General features: G+C 41.7%; 1 protein-coding gene across 1 annotated transcript in view; it reads left to right on the top strand.

The window, feature by feature from the left end:
- GLT8D2 (glycosyltransferase 8 domain containing 2) overlaps nucleotides 1-26,459 on the top strand; it is a 37,397-nt gene extending 10,938 nt beyond the window's left edge. Inside the window, exons 2-10 of the mRNA XM_047743457.1 lie at nucleotides 832-879; nucleotides 3,563-3,655; nucleotides 11,696-11,867; nucleotides 17,529-17,646; nucleotides 18,781-18,865; nucleotides 19,468-19,580; nucleotides 21,618-21,784; nucleotides 22,603-22,715; nucleotides 25,815-26,459. Coding sequence (XP_047599413.1) covers nucleotides 861-879; nucleotides 3,563-3,655; nucleotides 11,696-11,867; nucleotides 17,529-17,646; nucleotides 18,781-18,865; nucleotides 19,468-19,580; nucleotides 21,618-21,784; nucleotides 22,603-22,715; nucleotides 25,815-25,987 — 1,053 coding nt within the window. The 5' untranslated portion in view covers nucleotides 832-860 and the 3' untranslated portion in view covers nucleotides 25,988-26,459. The remainder of the gene's footprint in view (nucleotides 1-831; nucleotides 880-3,562; nucleotides 3,656-11,695; nucleotides 11,868-17,528; nucleotides 17,647-18,780; nucleotides 18,866-19,467; nucleotides 19,581-21,617; nucleotides 21,785-22,602; nucleotides 22,716-25,814) is intronic.
- Nucleotides 26,460-26,535: the final 76 nt, after the last annotated feature.

The following is a 26,535-nucleotide window of genomic DNA, read 5'->3' as shown; positions in this document are numbered from 1 at the left end:
TTCTGACCAAATTCCATCTCATCAATGAGATTTTTTTCCCTGATTTCTCTTCATGAAATGCTCCCCAGCTCTGTTTATCTTTATCCCAGGACCTCTGTTGTTTCCTTCTTATCTCTTACCATAATCTAATTATTGTATCTATTACTTTTTAATATCTGTTTTCCCCACGGAATTGAAAGCGCCATGATGATAGGGACTGGGACTGATTTGTTCATTGGTGCATCCCTAGAACATAGCACAGTGCTGGGCTTTTAGTAGGATCTCAGTAAATACTCATGGAATGATGATTGAATTTCATGTAAGATATAGTTCTGTTTCCACGAGGGGTCCCTGGGGATGTAAAAATTTCCTTGTCAAAGGGATGCAGTTACGATGGCAGAAAATATGCATGGGATTGATATTTTGGATCAAGCAGATGTTCTTGTGTGACATTTCTTCAGTTAGCACCATCTGATTTGCTAACCCAGAGAGTTGACAGGGCTCTTTTTGGAGAAGGTAAAAAACAAACAAACAAACAAACAAACCAAAGGACCCTGAAGACAAAAGATTACCCCTTGGAGGCCCTTTGGACTGTTTGCACAGCTGGAGAAATTAATCGGAAGAGGGGAACTATACAACCGAGAAATATTTATTTCCAAAGTTCTAGATTCAGAATAATGAAGAATGAGTCCACAGTTTGCCACATATCAGACCATCAAAGATATGGTTCTTAATGACTTAAAAGTATTAAAATGTCTTAAATGTCTTAAAATGTCTTAAAAAGTCTTAAAGTCTTAAAATGACTTTTGGGTTGATTCTGTTTTAAATAAATTTTTGTTCTTCAATCCACAGGTCACAGCTTTTGTCTGCATTGAACACACATGGCTTTGTTACGAAAAAGTAAGATTATGGCTTTTGACAGTCATAATTATTAAAAATATGTATTTTAAAGGAATGTTTTGATGCTACTTGGCTTTTTAAAAAAAAAATCCTTTGATTTTTATGGACAGTTTTCCCATAGGCAATTCTTGGAGTCATCATTTCAGGATGATGCCTGTGGAAAGCTGTTAAATATTTTATTCAGAGGTGGATTTATCCAGAGAGGGGTCATACATTTCTATAAACTTGTAAATATAATTTATTTTCTCATTTTAAATAAATATTTGTGTTCTTATTTAATTTAGCAGTTGTAATTTTATGTTCCTGTTCTTTTTATTATTATTGTTTTTTATTTTTATTTTTTTATGGTGGGCAGCAAAACAAAGTTTATTGAGCGATAGTGAAAAGCTCCCAAAGAGAGGGGACTCGAGAGGGCTGCCCTCGTGTTCTTAGTCTTAAAGAATAATCTTAAATTATATAATGTTCAAGCCCCATCAGAACCTGGATTTGCCCTTGATTTTGGATCTAGCAGTTTGTAAACCTGGGAGGGAAACATAGTAATCTAATTGCATTGCTGTTAGCCTCAGGGTAGAGTTGCCTGATGCAGCAGATGAAAAGACAAGATATCCAGTTAGATATGAATTTCAGATTGACTATGAATGATATTTTAGTATAAGTATGTCCCAAATATTGCATAAGACATACTTAAACTAAAAAAAAAAAAAAAAAAAGAGGTGGTGGTAGACATTGAGTTGCTTGCCTAAACTGGCTGTGGCAGGTACATGTTAATCAGACATATAAATAAACTATAGGACTTTGTTCCTTACCTTCTATTTCCCTATAGCTCCTTTTTTTTTAAAAGATTATTTATTTATTTGACAGACAGAGAGCACAAGCAGGCAGAGAGGCAGGCAGAGAGAGGAAGGAAAGCAGGCTCCCCGCTGAGCAGAAAGCCCAACGTGGGGCTGGATCCCAGGACTCTGGGATCACGATCCGAGCCAAAGGCAGAGGGTCCAACCCACAGAGCCACCCAGAAGTCCCCTCTATAGTTCGGTTTTAAATTGAGTCTATTACCCCGTTGTCTCTGGATGAATCTGAGAGTCAGAGGGGAGCTGGATGTTAGCACAATAGAATCATTGAGTTTGGAATATAGTTCTGGAAGACATCCGTGAAGACTGACTCCTTCCTTTTACCAGTGCGAAGACAAAGGTCTAGGAGCCAGAAAACAGGTCAGTATGAGGCCAATAAATGTAAACACCTGTGCACAATGGCAGGAAATGAGAATGCAGAACAATTGTAACAGTTTACAGGCCCACATTGCCTCTGTTAACTCTCCAAACACTCACGTGAGACTAGGATAAATATTACAATCACAGTCTTCATGGAGCAGATGAGCAAACTGAGGCTCAAAGAGGTTAAGTAACCTGCCCAAAGCCACACAGCCAAGAGGTGATAGAATCAATATTTGAATCTCACTTGAAATCCTAGCCCTTTCCTCTCCTACCAACACTTTCCAAACTTCAAGTACTTATGTCCCATGTAGACCAGTGAACACCTTCTCAACTTTTCATCATCTGTGTTTCTTCTGTCTTATGCATGACTTAACCGTTTCCTTTAAGTTGACTCACTTAAAGAATTATGTGTACTTTATCATAGAAAGTGTATACTCTTACTATAAATAGAATAAGCTATTTCCTATCATAAAAACAAGGTGATTAAACAAATACATATGATTAGAACAATGTTATTCAATTCTGGGTAGCTTTTGTTGCCTGCCTGCAGCTGAAATGAAACTGATTTCTCAGGGGCGCCTGGGTGGCTCAGTGGGTTAAAGCCTCTGCCTTCGGCTCAGGTCATGATCCCAGGGTCCTGGGATCGAGCCCCACATCGGGCTCTCTGCTCGGCGGGAGCCCGCCTCCCCCTCTCTCTGTGCCTGCCTCTCTGCCTACTTGTGATTTCTGTCTGTCAAATAAGTAAAATTTTTAAAAATAATAAAAATAAATTTTTAAAAAGTTTAAAAAAAAATAGAATGAAACTGATTTCTCACACCGTGATTTAATATTACTCAATGCCACAATCAAGGACCTCCTATAAGCATCTCATGTACAATCAGTGGCTTGTGCTTCATATTAGGAAAACACTGTCCTGTATCACTCTGCTTCTCAGTAGATCCCAAGGGAAAGCATCACTGTTCTGGAACAGATGGTCCTGAATGCTTACAACTGGAAGAGATAATTGGGTCTTCCGGCTTCTCACTCATGGAAAGAATTTTCTGTACGTCATCCTTGACCAGTGGTTGAATTAACTGAGAAGCAGCTGACTTATAATAGCTGAGAACATGTTTTCTTAGAAGTACTGGATCATCATAAGCATTATATAAATGTGAGCTATCAATCGAAATGAAGTGTTCACGCACAGAAAGTGGCTCCAGAGGCAGCATCATATAGGCATTAAGGCTGTAGCCTCTGCCATCAGACTGCCTAGGGGTAACCCTGGATCCTTCTTAAACTACATCTCCATATCCTTGAGCATCAACAACATCCCAGGTTAACCTCTGCTGCACGTGCCATCTGCTTAAAGAAGTGTCCCAGACCACCACTGCTATGCATGTCAGGGAAGGCATCTGCTCCTATGACTATTCTAAACTTCCCCCAGATTTCAGCTCGAAAGGTTACACTCGAATGTGTTTCTGTTTTTATTTCAGTTAATCAGGTGTTGCTGTTCCTTCTGATTGTGACCCTCTGTGGGATCCTGTATAAGAAAGTTCATAAGGGGACTGTGCTCAGGAATGAAACAGGTATGCTAAAGGAAATAAGCCAGTCACAAAAAGACAAATACTGTGTGATTCTTCTTATATGAGGTACTTAGACAGTCAAAATTATCCAGACAGAAAGTATAATGGTGGTTGCCAAGGACTGGGCTGGGGGTGGGTGCAGATAAGGAGTTCTTGCTTAATGGGTATAAGTGGTAGTTTGTTGTTTTTTTTTAAGATTTTATTTATTTATTTGACAGACAGAGATCACAAGTAGGCAGAGAGGCAGGCAGAGAGAGAGTAGAGGAAACAGGCTCCCCGCAGAGCAGAGATCTCAATGCGGGGCTTGATACCAGGACCCTGGGATCATGACCTGAGCCGAAGGCAGAGGCTTTAATCCACTGAGCCACCCAGGTGCCCCAAAGTGGTAGTTTTATAAGACGAGTTTATAAAACTCTTGTTTTAGAAGAGTTACGGGGATGGACGGTGGCGAGATTTGTAGAACTGTGTGAATGTATTTAATACACTGAACTGTGCGTTTAAAAATGGTGAAGATGATAACTTTTATGTGTTTTTTACTACAATAAAAAGAATTTTTAAAAAAGGAACAAAGCAGATAAACAAGCATGTAATCCGTCAAGATGGGATACCTAGGACTGAGGTTTAAATGTGTTCCTTTGATTCCTTTCAGTAGCTGGATTCAGAGACAAGCCACAATCTGGTCAGATCTCAAGGACCTGCTTGTAGAATAGCCACCCAAGGCCAAGTATTCAGAGATGTTCTAGAACGATCAATGCTACTCAACCGTTAGCACATATAAGAATCACAATTAGGGTTTGTTAAAAGACAATACTTGGACCCACCCTGAGAAATTTTGAATTAGTAGAATCAAAATTAGAAAATTTGAATTTGGAGTAAGGCCCGAGAATTTGCATTTCTAATAAACTCCCAGTGACACTGTACCTGGGTGGTTCAGTCAGTTGAACATCTGACTTCACTTTGGGTAGCTTGCTTTACCTCTGTCCATTGAGTCTTCAATAATTTTGATTATGAAAATTGCCTTCTCTCTCTTCTCCCCACTGGTTCATTCCCATCAGCACCCCAATAGCCTCAGAATTTTCAACTTAAAAAAGATCCTGTATTGACCCTATATCCTCTTCCAGCTGTGCCAAGAAGCCCGGTTTCCCTCCTAAGGGGTGAATTGCTTGAAATGGCACTTTCACAACCTCTGAACAAACAAAATCAACCCACACAAAAATTCAGAAGCACTGATAGCATGTATGTTATGTTATGTTATGTTATATTACTTATAAAGATTTTATTTTTATTTTTTTATTTTTTTTTAAAGATTTTATTTATTTATTTGACAGAGAGAGATCACAAGTAGGCAGAGAGGCAGGCAGAGAGAGAGAGGGAAGCAGGCTTCCTGCTGAGCAGAGAGCCCGATGCGGGACTCGATCCCAGGACCCTGAGATCATGACCTGAGCCGAAGGCAGCGGCTTAACCCACTGAGCCACCCAGGCGCCCTAAAGATTTTATTTTTAAATAATCTTTACACCCACTGTGGAACTCAAACTCACAACCCTGAGATCAAGAGTCTTACACTCCTGCAAATAAGCCAGCCAGATGCACTTATTTTTAGATAATTTAATTTTTATATTGATCAAACAAATACATTTATGGAAAATGCAAAAGACAAAAATATTGCCGGTTTCTGTATCAACCAAAACCAAATACAATTAATATTTTACATGATGAATTACATTCATCTCTCACTTTTTTCTTAAGCCAGCTTAGGCACTGAACATACAATGAAAAAAACAATGTCTGTGTTTTCATAAAATTGACTTATCTTAATATAAACAATGCATTAAAAAAAGTTAAGGGGTACCTGGGTGGCTCAGTCAGTTGAACATCTGACTTCAGCTCAGAGTATGATCTCAGGGTCCTGGGATGGAGCCCCACATAGGACTCCCTGCTCAGCGGGGAGTCTGCTTCTTCCTCTCCCTCTGCCCCTTTCCCTTGCTCATGCTCTCTCTCATGCACTCTTTCTCACAAACAAAGAAACAAAAACTAAACAGTTAAAATGTGTAATCTTGGGGCGCCTGGGTGGCTCAGTTAGTTAGGCAGTTGCCTTTGGCTCAGGTCATGATTCCAGAGTCCTGGATTTGAGTCCGGCATCAGGCTCCCAGCTCTGCGGGGAGTCTGCTTCTCTCTTTGACCTTTGCCTCTCTCATGTTCTCTCTTACTTGCTCTCTCTCTCTCAAATAAATATATAAAATCTTTAAAGAATATGTAATCTGGTCTAAATGAACATGAGGAACATCTGGAAAGAGACTGATTCCACATATCGACATGTATACAAGTGTTTCTAGGGAGTTATCCTTTGTAGCCACACTGGAAACAACCCACCATGTGACTCAACTAACGATTAGATAAAATGTAGTATATTGATACAATGAAGTCCTTTTTAACAATAAAAAGGAACACAGTAATACGTGCTCCCCTGTGGATAAATCTCACAGAGATGATGCTACATGAAAGAAGTCAGACCTGAAAGCCCACATATTATACAATTCCATGTATAGAAGCTTCTAGAAAAGGTAAATATACAGAGAAAAGACAGCCATGGTTGCCTGGGGCTGGAAGTGGAAGTGGATTGACTGCAACCCAGTTTAAGGGAACTTTTCAGGGAGGTGGAAATGTTCTAATCGGGACTGTGGTGTCAATGGTTGTGCAACTCTCTCAATTTACTAAAAGTCATGGAACTGTATGCCTACAGTAGGAAATTTGAAGAAAATTCCAAGATGTCCACATTTTAAGAAATCTGTGTTAGTCAGCCTGGGCTGCCTTAACAAAATACCACAGACTAGGTGGCCTAAAGAAAAGCAATTTATTTTCTCACAGTTCTTGAGGCTGAAATTCCAACACCCAGATGCTGGCAGTGTTGGCTTCTGCCGAGACTTCTCTTCTAGGCTCACAGTTCTCCCCGTGCCTTCACATGACCTTTTCTGAGTGTTTACATCTCTGGTGTCCCTGCCTCTTTCTTATAAGGACACCCGTCATACTGGATTAAGGCCCCGCCCTAATGGCTTCATTTTTCATTTAACTGCACTTTAAAAGATCTGTCTTCAAATGTAGTCACATTCTGAGTTACTAGGGGTTAGGGCTTCAATATATGAATTTATGCAATTCAGCCCATAATGATAAATTATGCCTCAGTTGAGAAAGGAAGCCATACAAGGTCAAAGTTGTCGAACTTCAAGTTCTTTCCTCCTCACCCTTCACTCCCTGCCCACAAACCAACACATTTGGCCCGTTGAATCCCATTGCAAGCTCCTTTCTCCACAGAGAAGAATGAATAGCTTTTGTAACAGCTGTTAAAACAACAAAGTATTTGGAGCACATGAATGGGTCCAGTGTCACATTTTTATCCCATGCGGTGTTAAAAAAGAATCAGTGTTATGGACTACCATTCAAAAGAATATAGTGTTGACATGGAAAGACGTCTGTACTCTGTTAAGTAAAAAAAGCCAAGTTGCAGAAAACCGTGAAGAGGATGATTTCATTTTGGTTTTAAAATAATACATGTAAGTGGTCTATTTCCTTTTGGAATGATGTGAAGAAGGATTTGAGAGGCACACACTATACTCGTAGCAGAGATCAAACTTTGGAATGGGAGAGGAGAGGTCTGAAGAAAATCATCATGGTTTATTGGAATTGGGGGCTGGAATTTTTTTTTTTTTAAGATTTTTTATTTACTTATGTGAGAAAGAGAGACCGAGAAGGAGAGAGAGAGAGAGAGAGAGAGAGAGAACATGAGTGGGGTGAAGGGCAAGGGGAGAAGCAGACTCCCTGCTGAACCAGGAGCCCCATGCAGGGCTCAATCCTGGGACTCCAGGATCATGACCTGAGCTGAAGGCAGATTCTTTTTTTTTTTTTTTAAAGATTTATTTATTTATTTATTTGACAGACAGAGATCACAAGTAGGCAGAGAGGCAGGCAGAGAGAGAGGAAGAGAAGCAGGCTCCCTGCTGAGCATAGAGCCCGATGTGGGGCTCGATTCCAGGACCCTGGGATCATGACCTGAGCCGAAGGCAGAGGCTTTAACCCACTGAGCCACCCAGGCACCCCCTGAAGACAGATTCTTAACTGACTGAGCCACCCAGGTGCCCCTGGAATTTTTTTCAGGAAGTGCATATTAGTATTTTTAATAGGCTTTATATATTGTCAGTTAAGCATCAGCCTTCAGCTCAGGTCATGATCCCAGAGTCCCAGGATCGAGTCCCGCATTGGACTCCCTACTCAGTGGCGAGTCTGTCTCTCCTTCTCCCTCTACTGCTCCCCCTGTTGTGCTCTCTCTTTCTTAAATAAATAAATAAATAAATAATTATTAAAATTAAAAATAATAATTAAATTAATTTTTATTTATTTATTTATTTTTATTTAAATTAATTTTTATTTAAATAATAATTAAATAAATTTTAATAATAATTAAAATTAAAAATAATAATTATTAAAATTAAAAATAAATAAATAAATATTTATTTATTTCTTAAATAAATAAATAAATAAATTCTCTCTTTATTAAATAAATAAATAAATGTAAAAAATCGTTTTTAAAACAGACTTTATTTTTTTAAATAAGAGCAGTTTTATGTTCATAGGTAAATTGAGTGGAAGGTACAGGGATTTCCCATATAACTCCTGCCCCTACACACACAGACACATACACACACACACACACACACACACACACACACACAGAGCTTCCCCCATTATTAATATCCCCTGCCAGATGGTACATTAGTGACGACTGACGAACCTTCACGGGCATGTAATTAACACCGACTATCCACAGTTTATACCATTAAGGTTCACTCCTGGTGTTGTATATGGGCTGTGAGAAATGTGTAATGACTTTTCTCTACCATTCTATAATACAGACTCAGTAAAACTCCTCTGTGCTCCACCTACTCCATATTAACTTTTCTATTTTCAAAGACAATAATTCAAAGAACTAGTGTTATGAGATAATGTCTAGAAGCCCTGTCAGGTCACATGCGGAAGAAAAGCATGGTGCCTTTTTGTGTCTTCTCCTGATAATGACATTTGATGTAATCTTCTAATAATTTAGCTGGTGATTCACACCTGGCCCATCTGAGGTGAGGCAAGTTTACATGCTTGGCTAAAAAGACCCTAATTTGAAATGGGATTCAGAGACTTGGCGTTGGGAGAGCAGACATTTCACTTTTTCTAGAAATGGGCATGGTCCGATAAGAGAGGCTGTGAGAGCAGACTAGTCCAATGTAATACATTTCTAGTCCACATCGCCATTGGTACAGTGTTTTCTAGAGATTTTATGGGCACCAAGCAGCTAAATCTTTTGGTGGACTGGTTTAGGTGCCCCCTGGCACAACAGATCCAAATACAGTAGATGGTTCCCCAAGGAGCCGTAATGATGACACATGAGTGAAGAATTTACCGTTGATAAATCTTCCCCCTCTTTCTCTAGTGAGCCTTCATCCATATTCTGTCCAGGGAAGACTTCTTGGCAGAGAGCAGTGTTTTTGGCTTAGGTTAGCTTCCAGCTCCTCTGATTGGCAGAGGATCCTGAGAAGTGTGGCAGTGTGACGTGTCTGCAGCAGGGCTGTAAACTTGGTGTTTGACCTCTTGGGGTGGCCCTTTTTTTCTGGGGACACCTTCTTCCTCCCTTATTCTGTCACCTAATTCAGCCTGGCTCTGCCCCAGCTTTCCAGCCCTTCTCTCTCTCTTTGCGCCTAGAAGTAGTTCAGGAATCATTCCTCCAAAACCTTGTTCTGTAAGAGCTGCACATCAATGCAGTGAAACCCAGCAAACTTTTATTAAGTGCTTCCTAGGTGCCAGACTCCGCGGGGATAATATAATGAGCTCACAGTCTAGCAGGGGAGACAGACACATGAATAGATGTTTTGTGTGCAGTGGGGTGAGTGCTCAAAGAGAGGATTTAATAAATTCAGCCATCCATTCATGATCCCTCCAAAACAGATTGAGAATCTACCGTGTTCCAGGCACTGTGCTAGCTGCAAGTGAACAGACAGAGATGACCAAGATACCATCCCAGCCCTCACGGAGCTCCCGGTGTAATGGGAAAGGAAAGACATGCAACCAAAAACATTGCAATGTAGCTATGCAGCTACTAAGTCCAGCCACAAACAAAGCCAAAGTGAGCACAGACAGGGGGTGAGCTAATTTGTTTAAGAAGCTGTTAAGGCTTCTCAGAGGGTCTGATCTGGACTGATGGTATCAGAGCTAGCCATGCAGGAAAGGATGAAAGGAGAGTTCCAGGCATCAGGAACAGTGTGTGCAAAGGCACTGCGGAAAAGTACAGCCTGCCTGGTGCAGTGTTCCAGGGACCACAGGGAGTTTGGTTTTGCTGGAATAGTCCAAGCTAGGGAAGTGAGCAGGGGCTGGATCACGAGGTACCCTGTGCGCCAGGCAAAGGAAAGGTGGCTTTACCTTATGGAAACCACTGGAGGCTGGGAAGCAGGGAACAAACGGTTGGATTTGCGTGTGGGGCAGTTCACTTCACTGCCAGCAGGTGGACTTGCCACATGACTGGGAAACCTCGCCAAGGTGACAGTTGAGTCTAAAAGGAATAATCCCTTAAGAAATATTTTTGTTGTTGTTTATGAAAGTAACCATGGTTACTTTAGAGAATTTGGAAAACATGAGAGATGCAAATAAGGAAATTGAAATCACTCATCATTCCATAAACAGATGTAGATCCATTTGAAAATATATATGTCTGTATATCACATCGGGATCAAACACTAGAGGAGATTCCTGTGGTAATTTTGTGCGCCGAATACTAGAGAGAGTTTTGTATTCTTTTCCCTCTTAACATTGTATTATGAGCATTCTCTCACATCAGTAAAGATACTGTGAAAACAGACTTATTCTCATGGTGGACATGTCCGATGTAGTAGCCTGCTTGTGGAAGAGATGTGGGAAGGGAACAGGCAGACTCTTCAATGTTCCTTAAGTTATACAAAGCACAGGTTCTGGTAGTTAGTTTACTATATATTTGTTGGATTAAACACCAGCTAGACTACCCTGCTTCTGAGTGGTATTTTGCAAAAAGTATCTGTGAACAGAGAGTGAACTTTAAGTAAAACCCAGAAGGGCACCAGATAATGGATACTCTACATAAGGATAATGATTATCCTTCATCCCTTCATCCTAGAAAATTGCACTGTGGTGCCAAAATGTGATGTTACAATACCAGTGTTTTATATCACAGCCACAGCTCAAAAGAACAATTGTTCATCTTGTCCATTAGTCATGCTCTTTCATTTACTGCCTTTCTCTTGCCATCAACTTTTGAGACACTTGACTAGAGGGTGGATAAGGGAAGGAAGATCACAAGCAGTAGATTTTATAGCAGCACAGGCAGGGTAAATATTCCAATTTAGAAAAAAGGTGAGGAGCTGAGGAACTGTTGAGTCAAAGGAGGCTTTCATTTCTTCATGTGTTTTTCAACTGTGTGTCTGTGTTAGGCTATCTGATTGGCTTCTGTCAGAGAGCTCCAAAATAATAGTGCCTGAAGCAAAACAGAAGTTTATTTGCTCTCAGGTGAAAGTGTGATGTGTCTGTTCCATAGTGACCCCGATCAAGATTCCTTCTCTCTTAGGGTTTTGGTGTCCTCCATAGGTAGCTTCCATCTGGTGGTCCAAGATGGCTGCCCGAAGTCCTGTCATCATATCCCCATTCCAGACAATGGGAAGGGGAAAGAGAAGAGGGGAGGCCAGCACATTTCTTTCAAAGGCAAACCCAGTAGTCGCCCACACACCTGCACTAACCTGCTGTTGGTCTGAACTTGATCACACAGACTTGCAAGGGAATCTGAGAAACAGATCCTTTGTGGTTGGCAATGTGCCAGGTAAAATTCTGTCGTTCTAAGAGAAGAGGAGACTGGGTGTTGGAGAACAGTTGGCAGTCTCTTCCACTCTATGCTGTCTTCCGCCAGGAGTGTGGAACACAATTTAAACTGGCCCTACTTTGAAATTCCTTCATGTTCTAAGGCACTGATTTTGATGTGTCCAGATGATGACTCTGAGCCTCCTGAGGAAATGGAGGAGGAGATTCCTGTGGTGATTTGTGCCGCGGCAGGGAGAATGGGTGCCACCATGGCTGCCATCAACAGCATCTACAGCAACACTGATGCCAACATTCTCTTCTATGTCGTTGGACTCCGGAACACACTATCTCGAATCCGGTAATTTGTGCCCTATAGACTTTGGAGTTTTCTACTTTTTCATCTTTCTTATCTTTCCTTAAATGGATTTCCCTGTGTTTTGGGTTTGATAAATGTCATTTGAATTAATTTGAGATTTACTTGGTGACCTGATGAATGTGTTGCCTCGCTAGGGAAGTTATAGCAAAGCCTCATTAATCTGGTAGGGCAATGCATCATTCTGCCTAAGTGAATTGTCTAATGAACTGAAGAATTGCATTCCTTAAGCAGGTTATGTGGAAGTCTTTCTTTCCCAAATGGTTTCTCTTTTCTCTGCTTTCTTAGCCTGGGAGGATATTAATGTAATATCATTTCACTATGACCCAGATCATCACTAATTATGATTTTTGAACTGCTAAGCAATCTGTTTCCTATCACACAACACACTAAAAAAACAAGTTGGAAATGGATTTAGAAAAAATAAACAGAAAATCAAATTTTAAAGTATTCTAAAAAATGCAGGCTTTGCTATGGAAAATGACTCTGTGAGCCCAAAAATCATAAGAACAAAATGGACAAATTTTACTGCTTAATATTTTAAAACATTATTAATTTATTGATTTACTTTTTTTTTAAAGAACCCAAGTGTTGGAATTAGTGACAAGAACTTTATTTATGTATTTATTTGCCCATTTTAAAGATTTCACTTATTTGAGAGAGAGAGCATCAGCCAGGGAAGTGGCAGAGAGAGGGGGAGAAACAGACTCCCCACTGAGCAGGGAGCCCAACCTGGGCCTCAATCCCAGGACCCTGGGATCATGATCTGAGCTGAGGGCAGACACTTAAATGACTGAGCCACCCAGATACCTCTAAAAACTTTTATAAAAGATGAAAAACACTGTAAGTGAAATTAATCATACAATAAACTAGGCCAAATATTTTCAGCATGTATTATAGATGAGGGATTAATTTCCAAAGTATAAAAGGAATTCTTACAAAAAATTTTTTTAAACATAGAAGCATCTAGTCGAAAAATGAGCATAGAATACCAACAAACAATTCACAGAAGAAAAAACACAAGTGGTCAACAAACATGAAAAGGTATTCTGTATTACAGGGAAATGCAAATTAAAATGACAATGACATATAATTTTTCACACATCAAGATGGTTTAAATTAAATTAAATTAAATTAAATAGGACAAAGTCCAGTGCAAGAAAATGCACATGCCTATCCCTTAGTTAAACAATGTACACTTTGTAAATTGGTAACGTATTTTGAGAGGGCAATATGGCAATGTCTAATAAAATTTTGTATGCATTGAGCTGCTGTAGACACTGTGGAAGACAGTATGGAGTTTCCTCAAAGTTAAAAGTAGAACTACCCTGCAATCCAGTAACTGCACTCCTGGGTATCACCTGTGAAATACAAAAACACTAATTCAAAGTGACACATGCACTCCTCCTTTTATAGCAGCAAATCAAGGCAGCCGCCCAAGCGTCCATGGACAGATGAATGGATAAAGAAGAAGGGATGTGTGCATTCAGTGGAGTATTATACAGCCAGAAAAAAGAATTAAATCTTGCCATTTGCAATGAGGTGGATGGAGATAGATTGTATTATGCTAAGTGAAATAAGTCAAAGAAAGACAAATAACATACGGCTTCACTCATACGTGGGATATAAGAAAAAAAATGAGCAAAGGAAAAAAGAAAGAGAGAGAGACAAACCGAGAAACAGACTCTTAGCTATAGAGAACAAACTGCTGGTTCCCAGAGGGGAGGTGGGTCGGGGGAATGGGCAAAACAGAAGATGGGGATTCAGGAGTGGACTTGTGATAAGCACCACGTGTTGTATGGAAGTGTTGAATCACTAGAGTGTACACCAGAAACTAATATTACACTTTAGGGTAACTAACTGGAATTTAAATTTTATAAAAAATGTTATATGCATGTATAGTTTGACTCACCATACCATTTCCACTGCTCAGAATCTGGTACAGAAATTCTAATATTATCAAAATATAGGTGCAACAGTGTTAATTTCAGCATTATATGAAATATCAAAAAAAATTGTTAAGTGCTTAAATGTCCATCAATATAAGAATATTGAAACAAACTATGGAGTATGACCGAGCTATTAGAAGAGAAAGAAGGCAATGTGGTATACTGACAAAGATCTATTGGCCAGTAGGAGACACACGTTGCAGTATATCTCATATGCTATGACCCATTCTACGAATGTCTTATCCATTCAGGCTGCTGGGACAGAATGTCCCAGACTGGGTGGTTTACAAAAATAGAAATGTATTTCTCACAGTTCTGGAGGCTGTGGAGCCCAAGATCTAGGCCCCTGCCAATTCCACGTCTGGTAAGGGCCTGCTTCCTGGTTCATAGAGGGCTGCATTTTTGCTGCATTTTGCATTTGTCCTCCCGTGGAGGAAGGGTTAAGGGCGTTCTCCAGGGTGTCTGTTGTAAGGGCGCTAATCCCACTCATGAGGGCCCCACCCTTCAGGACCTAAACACCTTCTGAAGACCAAACCTCTAAATGCCATCACGCTGAGGATTAGGTTTCAACATATGAATTGCGGGGGGGGGGGGGGCACAAAAACATTTAGTTTATAGCTTTAAAAATAAAAAACCAGGGGTACCTGGCTGGCTTAGTAGAGCATGAGACTTTTTTTTTTTATAGTATTTATTTATTTGACAGAAATCACAAGTAGGCAGAGAGGCAGGCAGAGAGAGAGGAAGGGAAGCAGGCTCCCTGCTGAGCAGAGAGCCCGATGCGGGGCTCGATCCCAGGATCCTGTGTTCATGACCTGAGCTGAAGGCAGAGGCTTTAACCCACTGAGCCACCCAGGTGCCCCTAGCATGTGACTCTTAATATCAGGGTTGTGAGTTCGAGCCTCACAATGGGTGTAGAGATTACTTAAAAATAAAATCTTAAAAAAGGGGGTTGGCACCTGGGTGGCTCATTCAGTTAAGCATCTGCCTTGGGCTCAAGTCATGATCCCAGGGTTCTGTGATCAGATGCCCCATGCTGGGCTCTCCGCTCAGTGGGGAGAGCTTCTCCTTCTCCCTCTGCCTGTCACTCCCTACTTGTGTTTTCTTTCTCTCTCTCTGCCAAATAAATAAATAAAAAATTTTTAAAAATTCTTAAAAAGAAACCCTATCCAAACTATAAATGTGTACGTGTACATATATGTGTTTCTGTAAAAAAAAAAAAAAAAAAAAAAAAAAAAAAGGCCCCAAAGGTCTCCATCTGTTAATAATGGCTATCTCTGGGGAGGATGGAGGGACTGGGGAGATCAGTGATGAAGGGAAGTTCAAGGTATTTCAAGTGTTATTTCTATTATTTGGAAAGAGAATAAGGGCGCCTGGTGACTCAGTTGGTTAAGATCTGCTTTCAGCTCGGGTCATGATCCCAGCCCCACTGTGGGCTCCTTGCTGCCTCTCCCTTTCTCTCAGTCCATCCCCCCATTCCTGCTCTCTCACTTATTCTGTCCCTCAAGTACATAAAATATTAAAAAAAAAAGTAAAAAAGAAAGCATTTATTTTTCTTAAGTTTATTTATCTTAGTAACCTCTACACTGAATGTGGGGCTTGAACTCATGACCCCAAGATCAAGATCTTGCAACTGAGTTAGCCAGGCTCCCTGAAAATGTATTTATGTATGATTTTTACAATTAGATTTTTAAGTCCTAGCATGAATAGGAGGTACTGAGATACGGAAAACACTCGCTCCTAATCTAAATGGTCCTCGGCTCCTGTGGGTTTTGAGGGTTTATGTATACATTCTAGATTTTCTGTCTCATATCGCACTTTTCTTATCATCTATTGTTGCATATTGTTCCCTTAGCCTGCTGTTAACAGCCGTGTAATTCTCAGTGGGAATGAAAACCAGATAACCAAACCCCAAAGCGTAGCGTGTGTAATATGTTCGGAGCAAGGGTTTGTACTCGAACAAAAGGCATGAACTCCAGGACTCTGAGCAGGCACTGTCTCCCAGCTCTTGTTGTGTAGCCCACTACCCCTGTTTTAAAGAATTAAAAACAAAAAACCCTTTCATTGAAGTAAAACACAAAAACAGAATATTGCACAAATCCTGAGTGCAGCCTAGTGAGTCATCACAAAGTAAACATAGCCCCCGTAACAACTACCACCCCAACGTGGTATGGTCAGTCTTTTTAACTTTGCCATTCCGACAGGTGTCCGGGCTATCTCATTGTGGTTTACCTTGAGATCCCTTTATATCTAGTGAGTCTGAGCACTGTTTTTCCCACATTTCTTGGCCACTTAGAAGTTGCTTGAGTACTTGCCAGTGTTTCAGTTGGATCATCTCATGACTTCTCCTCACCTCCAGATTTATTGAGATATAATTGACATATGGGGCGCCTGGGTGGCTCCGAGGGTTAAAGCCTCTGCCTTTGGCTCAGGTCATGATCCCAGGGTCCTGGGATCGAGCCCCGCATCAGGCTCTCTGCTCAACAGGGAGCCTGCTTCCCTTCCTCTCTCTCTCTGTCTGCCTCTCTGTCTACTTGTGATCTTGGCCTGCCAAATAAATAAAATCTTAAAAAAAAAAGATATATAATTGACATAAAACATTGTGTAGGGACGCCTGGGTGGCTCAGTTGGTTGGGCAGCTGCCTTCGGCTCAGGTCATGATCCCAGCGTCCTGGGATCGAGTCCCACATCGAGCTCCTTGTTCTATGGGGAGCCTGCTTCTCCCTCTGCCTCTGCCTGCCACTCTGTCTGCCTGTGCTCGCTCTCGCTCTCTCTCTGACAAATAAATAAAATCTTAAAAAAAAAAAAACATTGTGTAAATGACTGGTTTTATGGTTCAAATTTTGCAGATCTAAATGCTATTCAGAAGATCAACTCTTTTGTTGATTTTTTTTTTTTAAAGAGATTTTATTTATTCAACAGACAAAGATCACAAGTAGAGAGGCAGACAGAGAGAGGAGGAAGCAGGCTCCCTGCAGAGCAGAGAGCCCGATGCGGGGCTCGATCCCAGGACCCTGGCATCATGACCTGAGCTGAAAGCAGAGGCTTTAACCCACTGAGCCACCCAGGCGCCCCTCTTTTGTCGATTTTTGAGCAAAAACAAACACTACCATGTGTGACTTGAGTCATTGACAATTGTATTTTGAGAGAATTTCTACCAAGAATTGTATTATGAATTGGATAAAAGATAGTCACACATTGTGTGAGACTGAGCGAACATGAGGGGAGAGGATGGGGACAGGGAGGGGAGTGTGGGAGGCGAGGACAGGTGGCGAACAGTGAGAGGCAGAGACAAAGAGACAAGGATAACTTCAAATCATCCTTGGAGTCCAAACAGCAGAGTGAGAATGACTTCCATCGAGTAGAAGATTCTGAATGTCCTGCTTCATAACTTGATAAATCTGTTAGCCCATGGCAGGAACATTTTTGTTCTTCCAGTTTCCTGTGGAGATTATGTGGATCTGGGGAGATATTTGATTATTACTATTTTGCTTCATTTCCTTTGCAGAGTTATGCGAATTAAAGTAAAAAAGAGGAAAGATCTGAAGCTGGGCCAGACTGAGGGAAAAAAAAATCAGAAGGATTTATAGACTAAACTCTACTAAAGTTATACACATTTTATTCTTAACCTTCTAAGGAGGAAACAGATTGACTCTGAAGCAACTAGAGCTTTCTTTCTTTTTTTTTATTATCTCTTTAGAAAATGGATTGAACATTCTAAACTAAGAGAAATAAACTTTAAAATCGTGGAATTCAACCCTATAGTCCTCAAAGGGAAGATTAGACCAGACTCATCGAGGCCTGAATTGCTCCAGCCTGTAAGTAGGAAACACGCATGTGCTGGGGACAGTCTTTGGTGAGACTCTTGCTCAGTGTGGAGCACCAGCCACTGGGATGTGGACGGAATATTTTTGAAGCAGTGTTAGATCTCCACCAAGCTCTGGTTACTTAAAATTTATAAGCTACCTGCTCCAGAAGAATTTAAGATGGTTTACATAAATATAATGAAACTATTAAAGAAGAAATGATGTGTAAGAAAATGTAGGATGCATTTATGTATGTGAATATGCTTGTAGGGGTGGGGGTGGGGGTTGGGGCCAGTGAGGCCAGGAAAAAATATTCCCAACCCACAGGCTGTTGTGTACGGCAACTGGACATTAAATTCAGCCCAGGGTATCCCAGTAGCTAAGGAAAAACAGTAGCGTGATAGATTATATACCTCATAAGTTCAACTAAGATATTTTCAGGAGACACCCACTGTTTTCCCTGGCATTGGGAATCTGAAGGTATTTTACTACAAGAGTTCTTACCAAAGGGACTCTTTCTTGCATAAAGAGTAGTATTGATGGCAGATTCACAGAAAATGCAGCCACCTTCTACACGTAATTGTTACTGAAATCCATCCTCAAGAAGGCAGTGAATTCTAAGCCCTTTGATGACATGCTCTTTCCCCAATCCCTTATATTTATTATTGGAGTGTGAGCTGAGATGGGATTTTGGATTAAATGGTGCAACTAATAAAACTACACGACTCCCACCCAAGCTCATGCTTGTCTGACTTTTTTTCTGGTCCACAGAGCTAAGAGGTTGAACTTGTGGCCGGGACGTGTCTGTGCCCGTGCCCATGCATGCGTGTGTGCATGTGCATGAGGCTGATTTAGTTGACAGCAGTCCAATTACGAGTGTAGAGGACAACAGGCAATTTGTGGCCTGAAAGACAGACCGGGAAGGAAGCCTCTGACTGCCGCTGTAGCCAGTCACAGAGGGGAGGTGTCCTGTCACGGTCTCCACAGCTGAGGGCTCGGATCTAGGAGGGCGCTGATCTGCCGGCTCAGGTTGTGACCCCGGGACCCCATCCCTGGCCGCTGAGGCATCTCTGCAGCCTCTTGGATTTTGCTCTGCACCTGGAGTTGAGCTGAGGCCCACCATCGCTTCTGTTGTTGTTTTGACAGCTGAACTTTGTTCGATTTTATCTCCCCCTGCTTATCCATCAACATGAGAAAGTCATCTATCTGGACGACGACGTCATTGTACAAGGTATACTGCCGACTGCCAAGAACAAACAGGAGCGGCTGATAAGTAGAATGAGTGACTTACCCCCTTCATTTTCCAAATAGCGAGGTGCTCAGTGATTCTGACTTGTGTACTCAAGTGGGGAGAATTGAGGGTTATAAGTTTGGGAATAGTTTGAAGACAGGTGTGGATATCCACTTCCCTGGAGTATCCAGCCGACCTGGGAGCTACTCTGTCCAAGTCAGCTATAAATAACCTAGCCTTCCCTTTCTTTGCATCCCTAAAATGTAGGGTAATAAAGTCTCCCTGATGACACTCTCGGGAGTGAGCTCGGTTTGGGTGTTTCAGTGTTGCTATCTCCCATGTGCAAATAAGATGAGCACAGGTGTGGAAGCCACATGGCAACCGAAGTGAAGAAGTCGGCCCAGTGCCGGTCCGAGCTTACCATCCAGTGGCTTTCTGAACCCAGACAAGCTAGGTTATTAAGCTGATCTTCAGGCCGCTTGAAATTGGGATCACATACTTTTCCTCCACAGCAAAATCGGGGCCTGCCTGATGTTCTAAGGCTCTATCTAGCTCTAAAACAAATGCTATACTATTTTAACTCTTGGTGTTTCTAAATTCAGGTGATATCCAAGAACTCTATGACACCACCTTGGCCCTGGGCCACGCGGCAGCTTTCTCGGGGGACTGCGATTTGCCTTCTGCTCAGGACATGAACAGATTTGTGGGGCTGCAGGTGGGCTCGCTGCTCGGAGATCCTGATTTCACCCTGCTGCTCTCCTCCCTTCCCTTCCCACAGCTCATCATAATCTAACCTGGGAGAACCCTGCCCAGGAGGGGCCTGGGCTGCCCGGTCCACCCTATCTCCCTGCATACCGAGGCTGGGGCAGGACGACCCTGCAAGTCCCGCTCTCTTGGTCTGAAACACGGCAAGAACAGTACCTGTCTTGTTCTGTTTTTGTGAGCCACAATGGGATACCATGACGCCCAAGTTCTAGCCTGTAGTAATGTTCTAGAAGGGACCCTGGTTCTGTAGGTGGCCGGAACCACACTCTCTGTCCAAGACAGGGGGTTTCCTCTAAGAGGCTCCCTGCACTTTGGGTTCTAGCTTCAGAGTAGTGATCACCACTTTCCCCCCCACTTGCAATAGAGGAAAAATACTGATTTTCCTCAAGGTGAAAGAGCTCCTTATCCTGGAAGAAATGAGGAAAGATGAACCTATATGGAATACTAAAGCCAAAAGGATGGCTTTTGGTGCTGTTAAGAATCACATGCTGTTCTCCAAAAAAAAAAAAAAACGTTCCAGGAAGTCATTTTTATGTGTGACAATGGAGATGTGACACACTTTGAGGCCTAGGCTTTCAGGCCACCCCTGACATGGTCGAAACCTCGGATCCATCACTTAGCTTGAAACCCTGGGCCAGTTACTTACCAATCGTCTTCTCACTCTGTTGTCCAACAGAGATGGGAAGAGTACTTCCCTCGTGGAGCGATTGTGAGAATTAAATTAGTTAATACATGGAAAGGGATTGGATGCAATTAATGAGGTAGTGTGTGCAAAGTTCCCAGAACCTGCCTGACACCCAGGAAGTGCGCGAGTGTCTTCATTAGTTCCGTTACCTTGAGCATCACACGGAGGAGGGTTAGGACAGCCCGTGCGCATGAAACAATGTGTCTTGCCTTATGGCACATCCATTCGGCAACTCCCTATGTGCCTGACAGTTTTAGGTACCAGTGATACAGCAAACAAATGAAAATTTCTGCCTTTGTGTAGCTTACATTTTAGTGGGAAGAGACAGTCAGTAAATGAAGTATTTAACAGAGGACCAGGGTGCAGGTCGAGCTGTATTTTAAATTGGGTGATCACGGAAGGCTCCCCTGAGGAGGTGTCCCTGAGCCTGCACCTGAAAGTACTGAGGGGACCACCTCAGCAGATACTTAGAGGAAAAGCCTTCCAAGAAGAGGTGACAGTATGTTCGAAGGTCCTGAGACAGAAGTGTATCTTTCTTGCATTGAAGAGACAAGGAGATCAGTGTGGCAGAGGAAAGCGGGGCGAGAAGAGTCGTTAGAAAGGTGATGACAGTGGGGACAGTTGGCACAGTGTGTGGCAGCCCATTTTAGGAAGCCCGGCTTTTACTCTGAGATGGGAAGCCACCGGGGAGGCTTTGAGCAGATGAGGGACATAGAGACCGAGTGGAGTTGAAACTTGCAGAAACCCCGAGTGGTAATGACAGCCCAGACCAGGGAAGGTAGCTGTGTTGGGCGGTGTGGTCAGGAAGACGAGACCAACAGGGCTTGCTGACAGATTTGGATGAAAAGTCAATGAGCAGGAGCCACGGAGATCCTAACGACCCTGGGTTTTGGGTTTTTTGCCTAAGTACCTGGAAGAACAGAGCTGCCAGGAACCGAGGTGGGGCAGGTTATGAGGAAGCAGGTTTGGGACAGGACTGGGAGCTGTGTTCGGTGTACGGGGAGCTGCCGTGTTAAGCCCCCAGGGGACAGCATTGGCAGATGTGGCAGGACCTGGGAGTCCGGAGACAACAGGGCTGGCTCTGCAGATGGTATTTGGAGCCATGAGGCTGTCCCAGGAGTCAGTTCTAGAGACAGGAACAGGTGCTGGCAGTGAGGCTGGAGAAACGAGAAAACCAGCAGGGACACTAGGAAGTGGCCGGTGACCTAGCAGGAAACCCAGATACTGCACGGTGGTCTCAAGAAAATGATTACTTTCCAGAAATGAAAGATTTGGTCAAAAGCATATGCTGTCCCTTTATAGAATACATACATGGGCTACCTGGACTACAGGAAGAAGACGATAAAAGACCTTGGCATAAGCCCCAGCACTTGCTCGTTCAATCCGGGTGTGATTGTGGCCAACATGACGGAATGGAAGCACCAGCGCATCACCAAACAACTGGAGAAGTGGATGCAAAAAAATGTGGAGTATGTGTAGACCCGTCTGCCACCTTCCATGCTTGGCAACACAATGGTTCAGTTAGTTTTCTAGGCGTAACTCGGGTTAGAAATAGTTCACGGACATCTTAGATTTTCTTACAGAGGCACTGATGAGAAGAATGGGCACGAGAGATGAGAATCTAATCACAGATGGTATGTCAGCGGAAGCAGGATCCTGCAGAATCTTATTATGCAAACTTTTTTCTAATGAATTAATAATGTAAAGTCTTCTTCCAGAAGCCTAGTGAACCTTCTCCACTGAAAATCATTTATTTCAGTTGAGGGTCTCCTTCTTATGTAGACTTGTTTTTAAGACTTATTTTATAAACTCAACTTTGTTTTTGAAGATTGAATTTTTTAAAAATGTAGCATTTTTTATCATCGAAATTTTAAAAGAAAAAAAAACCCTCTAACAAAACCACTATTAAACATGTCATTGTATTTCCTGTCCATCTTTTTTATCTGGATATTTAAAAATATCATGATAACCTTGAATTTGTAAGTAGTTCTTCTATATAATGTAGGATTGGAATTTGATCTATATTTGCCATTAAAAAAGGCTGAAAATTAAAATGGCAAAACGCTATGCTGTGAGTGTAGATGAATTAGATGGGAATTCATGGTATTCTTACAATTTTGTGTAAGTCTGACAATTTTCAAAATAAAAAGTTGAGGGACAATGAAAAACTATAGTCTTTCTATATATAGTGGGAAATGGTCTTGCATCTTTCAAAATTAGAAGATGCTACTTTACCTGAGTCTGTGTGCTTCGAGGCCAAATGTTGCTTTTCTATTCCCTTTCTTAGGGAAAATCTCTACAGCAGCTCCCTGGGAGGCGGGGTGGCCACGTCCCCAATGCTGATTGTGTTTCATGGGAAATACTCTGCAATCAACCCCCTGTGGCACATAAGGCACCTGGGTGAGTATTTTAGGGAGACAACACAAATACGCATATTATAGACCCGTGAGCCCCAAGGGCAAGAGAGTGCGCTGTAACACCAGCTTCCTCAGGGCAGATCCTCCAGGTGATCTTGGAGGTGATCCATTATTTAACCTTCCGTTGTTCAGATTCTACAAATGCAGCTGATAGAAATGGCCTGAGAGGTATGCTTCTAGGAATTCATGGGAAGCAATTAGATTCATGCTTAGGAGAGAGTATGTGCTCAGTAAACATCACCTATTGTTAAAATAGAACTTTTTCACTAGCCTTTATTGCCGTCTTGCAGTAGCCTGCAGTGGGCAAAACCAAACAAATTAGCATTATGGTTTCTGATGTATTTAGACGGCTCACAGCTTCTCTTTTAAGTTGTTTCTTGACTGTGTACCATGTGAGTCTTTTATTCATTCCTCACTGCGGGAGTGCAGGCTCTGTGATATGGACTGGAATCCCAACTTTGCTGTTACCTATGTCGGGCAAATTATTCAATCTTTCTATGCCTTAGGTGTGCATTTGTAAACTGATTCCAATAGAACCTTATAAAGTTTTTATAAGGAATAAATCACCTAATACTTGTAAATTGCTTAGCACAGGGCCTGATGCAGAAGACAGTCACATTCATTCAAACACATGGCCACAATCCCTTAGCCAAAAGCACTGGGCCAGACCTGTTTAGAAATGGGAAAGGTTTTGAATTTTAAAAAGGTAACGTGAGGGGCGCCTGGGTGGCTCAGTTGTTGTTAAGTGTCTGCCTTCAGCTCAGGTCATGATCCTAGGATCCTCACATTGGGCTCTCTGCTCAGTGGGAAGCCTGTTTCTATTGCTCCCACTCCCCCTGCTTGCGTTCCCTTTCTGTCCCTCAAAAAAAAAAAAAAAAAAAAAAAAAAAAAAGCACCGTGATGCATACATTTATGTCATGCAATACCCTGAGTGGGATCTAGGCTTTGTTACCAAAAAAGTTATTAAAAATCCTCGTTTTCAGACACTTGGGCATTATTTTAGAATTGGAGACAATGACTTATGGATGTATATTTACTAAGTACCTTCTACATCGTCAAGGACTGAGCTAGGTTCTGGTGACAAAGGTGAATACTATTTCTAATTCTCAGAACCTGCAAGGTGGTATGTCCTTTACTCTCCCTTTTAAAAGAAGGGACACATAATTGCCTGGGTGGCTCAGCTGGTTAAGTGGCTACCTTCAGTTCGGGTCATGATCTCAGGGTCCTGGGATGGAGGCCCACTTCACGCTCCGGCTCGGCGGGGAACCTGTTTCTTCCTTTGCCCTGCCCCTGCTTGTGCGCTCTCTCAAATGAAATCTTTAAAAAAAAGGAAAAAAAAAGGGACACATAAAACTATAGTAGCTGGGTTCCTGTTTCTTGATGATTCTGTATAGATTTGCTTCTGCCTCATTACGAGAATCTTCCTTGACTTTCCTGAGCATCTGTATGCATACAGGAGCAACACAGGGAAGTTCAGGACATTAATGTTCCATCTGGTTTGATTTATAATAATGTTGGGTTCACTGTTAGGTCAAAAGTCAATGTTTCCCTGTAATGAATGTACAGAAAAATCCCATCAAAGTTGTAGGTCTATAAAAGGTTGTGTAGGAATAGTTACGTGAAACTTAGATGAAAAGGTTAGAGCATTCTATGAACTTGCAGAGTCTCAATCACATTTTATGAACTATCCAATTGGTAAGTAGGAAGGGGCAGAATCTTCCTAAGGTGAAAGGAATAATATTTCTTTGTGGAACAGAGACTACATCTGTCCTGAAGGTTTTGGAATCAGGGAAGTCTGCAAAGTAAATCTACCCAGAAATCATTTGAAAAATGATTCTGGTTTAGGGTGTTTTGGAAGCAGAAAGCAATGTAACACTACTGGGTATTCAGTTTGGGTCTAAGCAGGTAGGCTTAAGATTTTAAAAATGTAGGACCTTTATTTAATTAAAGGCAAACTGCAAGCCCACAGGGAGTCCTCAGACCATGGAGTGGACAGATGATGTCCTGCTGAGTGGAGACTCTAGGGTGCTTCTTCCCAGATGAGCATTTCCTTTGTACAGTCTTTGGAAGTTGATAATTATTCCAGTTATGTTCCCATAACCTGAAACACCCCCCTCCTCTTCTGTAACTGCCTTCACAGCTGGGTTATGAATAGTAGGAGATGGGTTTTTGTTTTTTCTTTCTTGCATCATGTGTTAAGAGGGACTAACACACAACTCCAGCTACTCACCCTCTCTTAAGGGATTTTCAGTTTTAAAAAAATATCAAATTCTCTTGCATAGAAAGGAAATTTAACACCATAGAGAATACTAAAAAAAAAAAAAAAAGATTACATTCATAACATACTTCTGGAAGAGATATTCTAAAAACATGCTAAGCAATGGCAGTATTAGGGTAAACGCACCATCTCTTAAGTGATTCCTTATGAGAGGAATAACATTCCAACGGGGAGAGCTTTGTGTTGGAAAGTGCGTCTTACTCTTCGCATTCCATCTGGTAAGAGCAAGATCATTACAGGAAGACGTTGCTGTTCTGAGGGAAAATGTGGAGAAAGCAGAACGCCTGTAAACTCTTGGTGGGAGGGAAACGGACACAAGTTCTTCCGGGGAACAGTCCCGCAATCTCTTACCAAAATGTAAGACACGCACCCTTCGGTCTAGTGATTCCATCTACAAGAATTTACCCAACGGATCTGTAGACACGTGCCAAATGTGCACACGAGCCTGTCCGGTGTTCACTCATGTCAGTGAAGGGACAGAGACAACCTGGAGAGTCTTAATAAGGAACTCAGTAAGTAAACAATTATAGACTAATAATTCTCTATCCATTCTACATGTGCTATACTACACACACACACACACACACACACACACACACACACACACACGTATACAGGTTAGAATGTTACTGGAAGGATTTCAGGAGAAACTCTTAACAGTGGTTATTTTGGAGATTTAGGGTGGTAAATTCTTACATACTTTTTGATTTGCTTAGTTTTTTAAATAATGGACTTGTATTCAATTTTCAATATAAAAATTTTACTTTCTAACAAGTCTCTTATTTTCTTCTAAACACCATGAAGGCTGGAATCCAGATACCAGATATTCCGAGCACTTTCTGCAGGAAGCAAAATTACTCCACTGGAATGGAAGACACAAACCTTGGGACTTTCCTAGTGTTCACAACGACTTATGGGAGAGCTGGTTTGTTCCTGACCCTGCGGGGATATTTAAACTCAATCACCGCAACAGCTGATATAATCTGACATTTTAAGTATTTCCTACATAAAAATGTCGAGTTGTGCATTTGTAGCCCTATTTCATTGTTCACGAACAGCACCTATGACGTAAACCTCAAAGACTACTGTGTGCAAATAGTACCCTGGTCGTGCAGGCACAGACTCCTCAAGGACAGGGGCAGTTACGGAAATTGGGATGATGTGCGTGAGCTGGCCTGCTGGAAGGAAATGAACCCGTCTCGGTTTCAGCAATTTGCTTACACTCTAAACGACAACTTGTATTCACAATTTTTAAAAATTTCTAAATGTGTTTTTTCACATGTAGGTATTATTTTTTTAAAACAGGTTGCCAGTCTTGTGTTTTGTAAAACAATATATTACATTTAAAACATGAATGTCTGAGAAAATAAAATATTTGCAGATTTTCTAATGATTTTTCAGTATATATGTTATTCTCTAAGTTAAACATAACACAGGGTAGACCAACCTCACGTGTAAAGGGGGAAAGATTACCAGTCACTCCTACTGCAGAAAAATCTGCAGCTTAGGATAATCATTCTTAATA

The sequence above is a fragment of the Lutra lutra genome, chromosome 8, assembly GCF_902655055.1.
Source record: "Lutra lutra chromosome 8, mLutLut1.2, whole genome shotgun sequence".
Classification (NCBI taxonomy): domain Eukaryota; kingdom Metazoa; phylum Chordata; class Mammalia; order Carnivora; family Mustelidae; genus Lutra; species Lutra lutra.
This window is presented reverse-complemented; position numbering and strand designations above follow the sequence as displayed.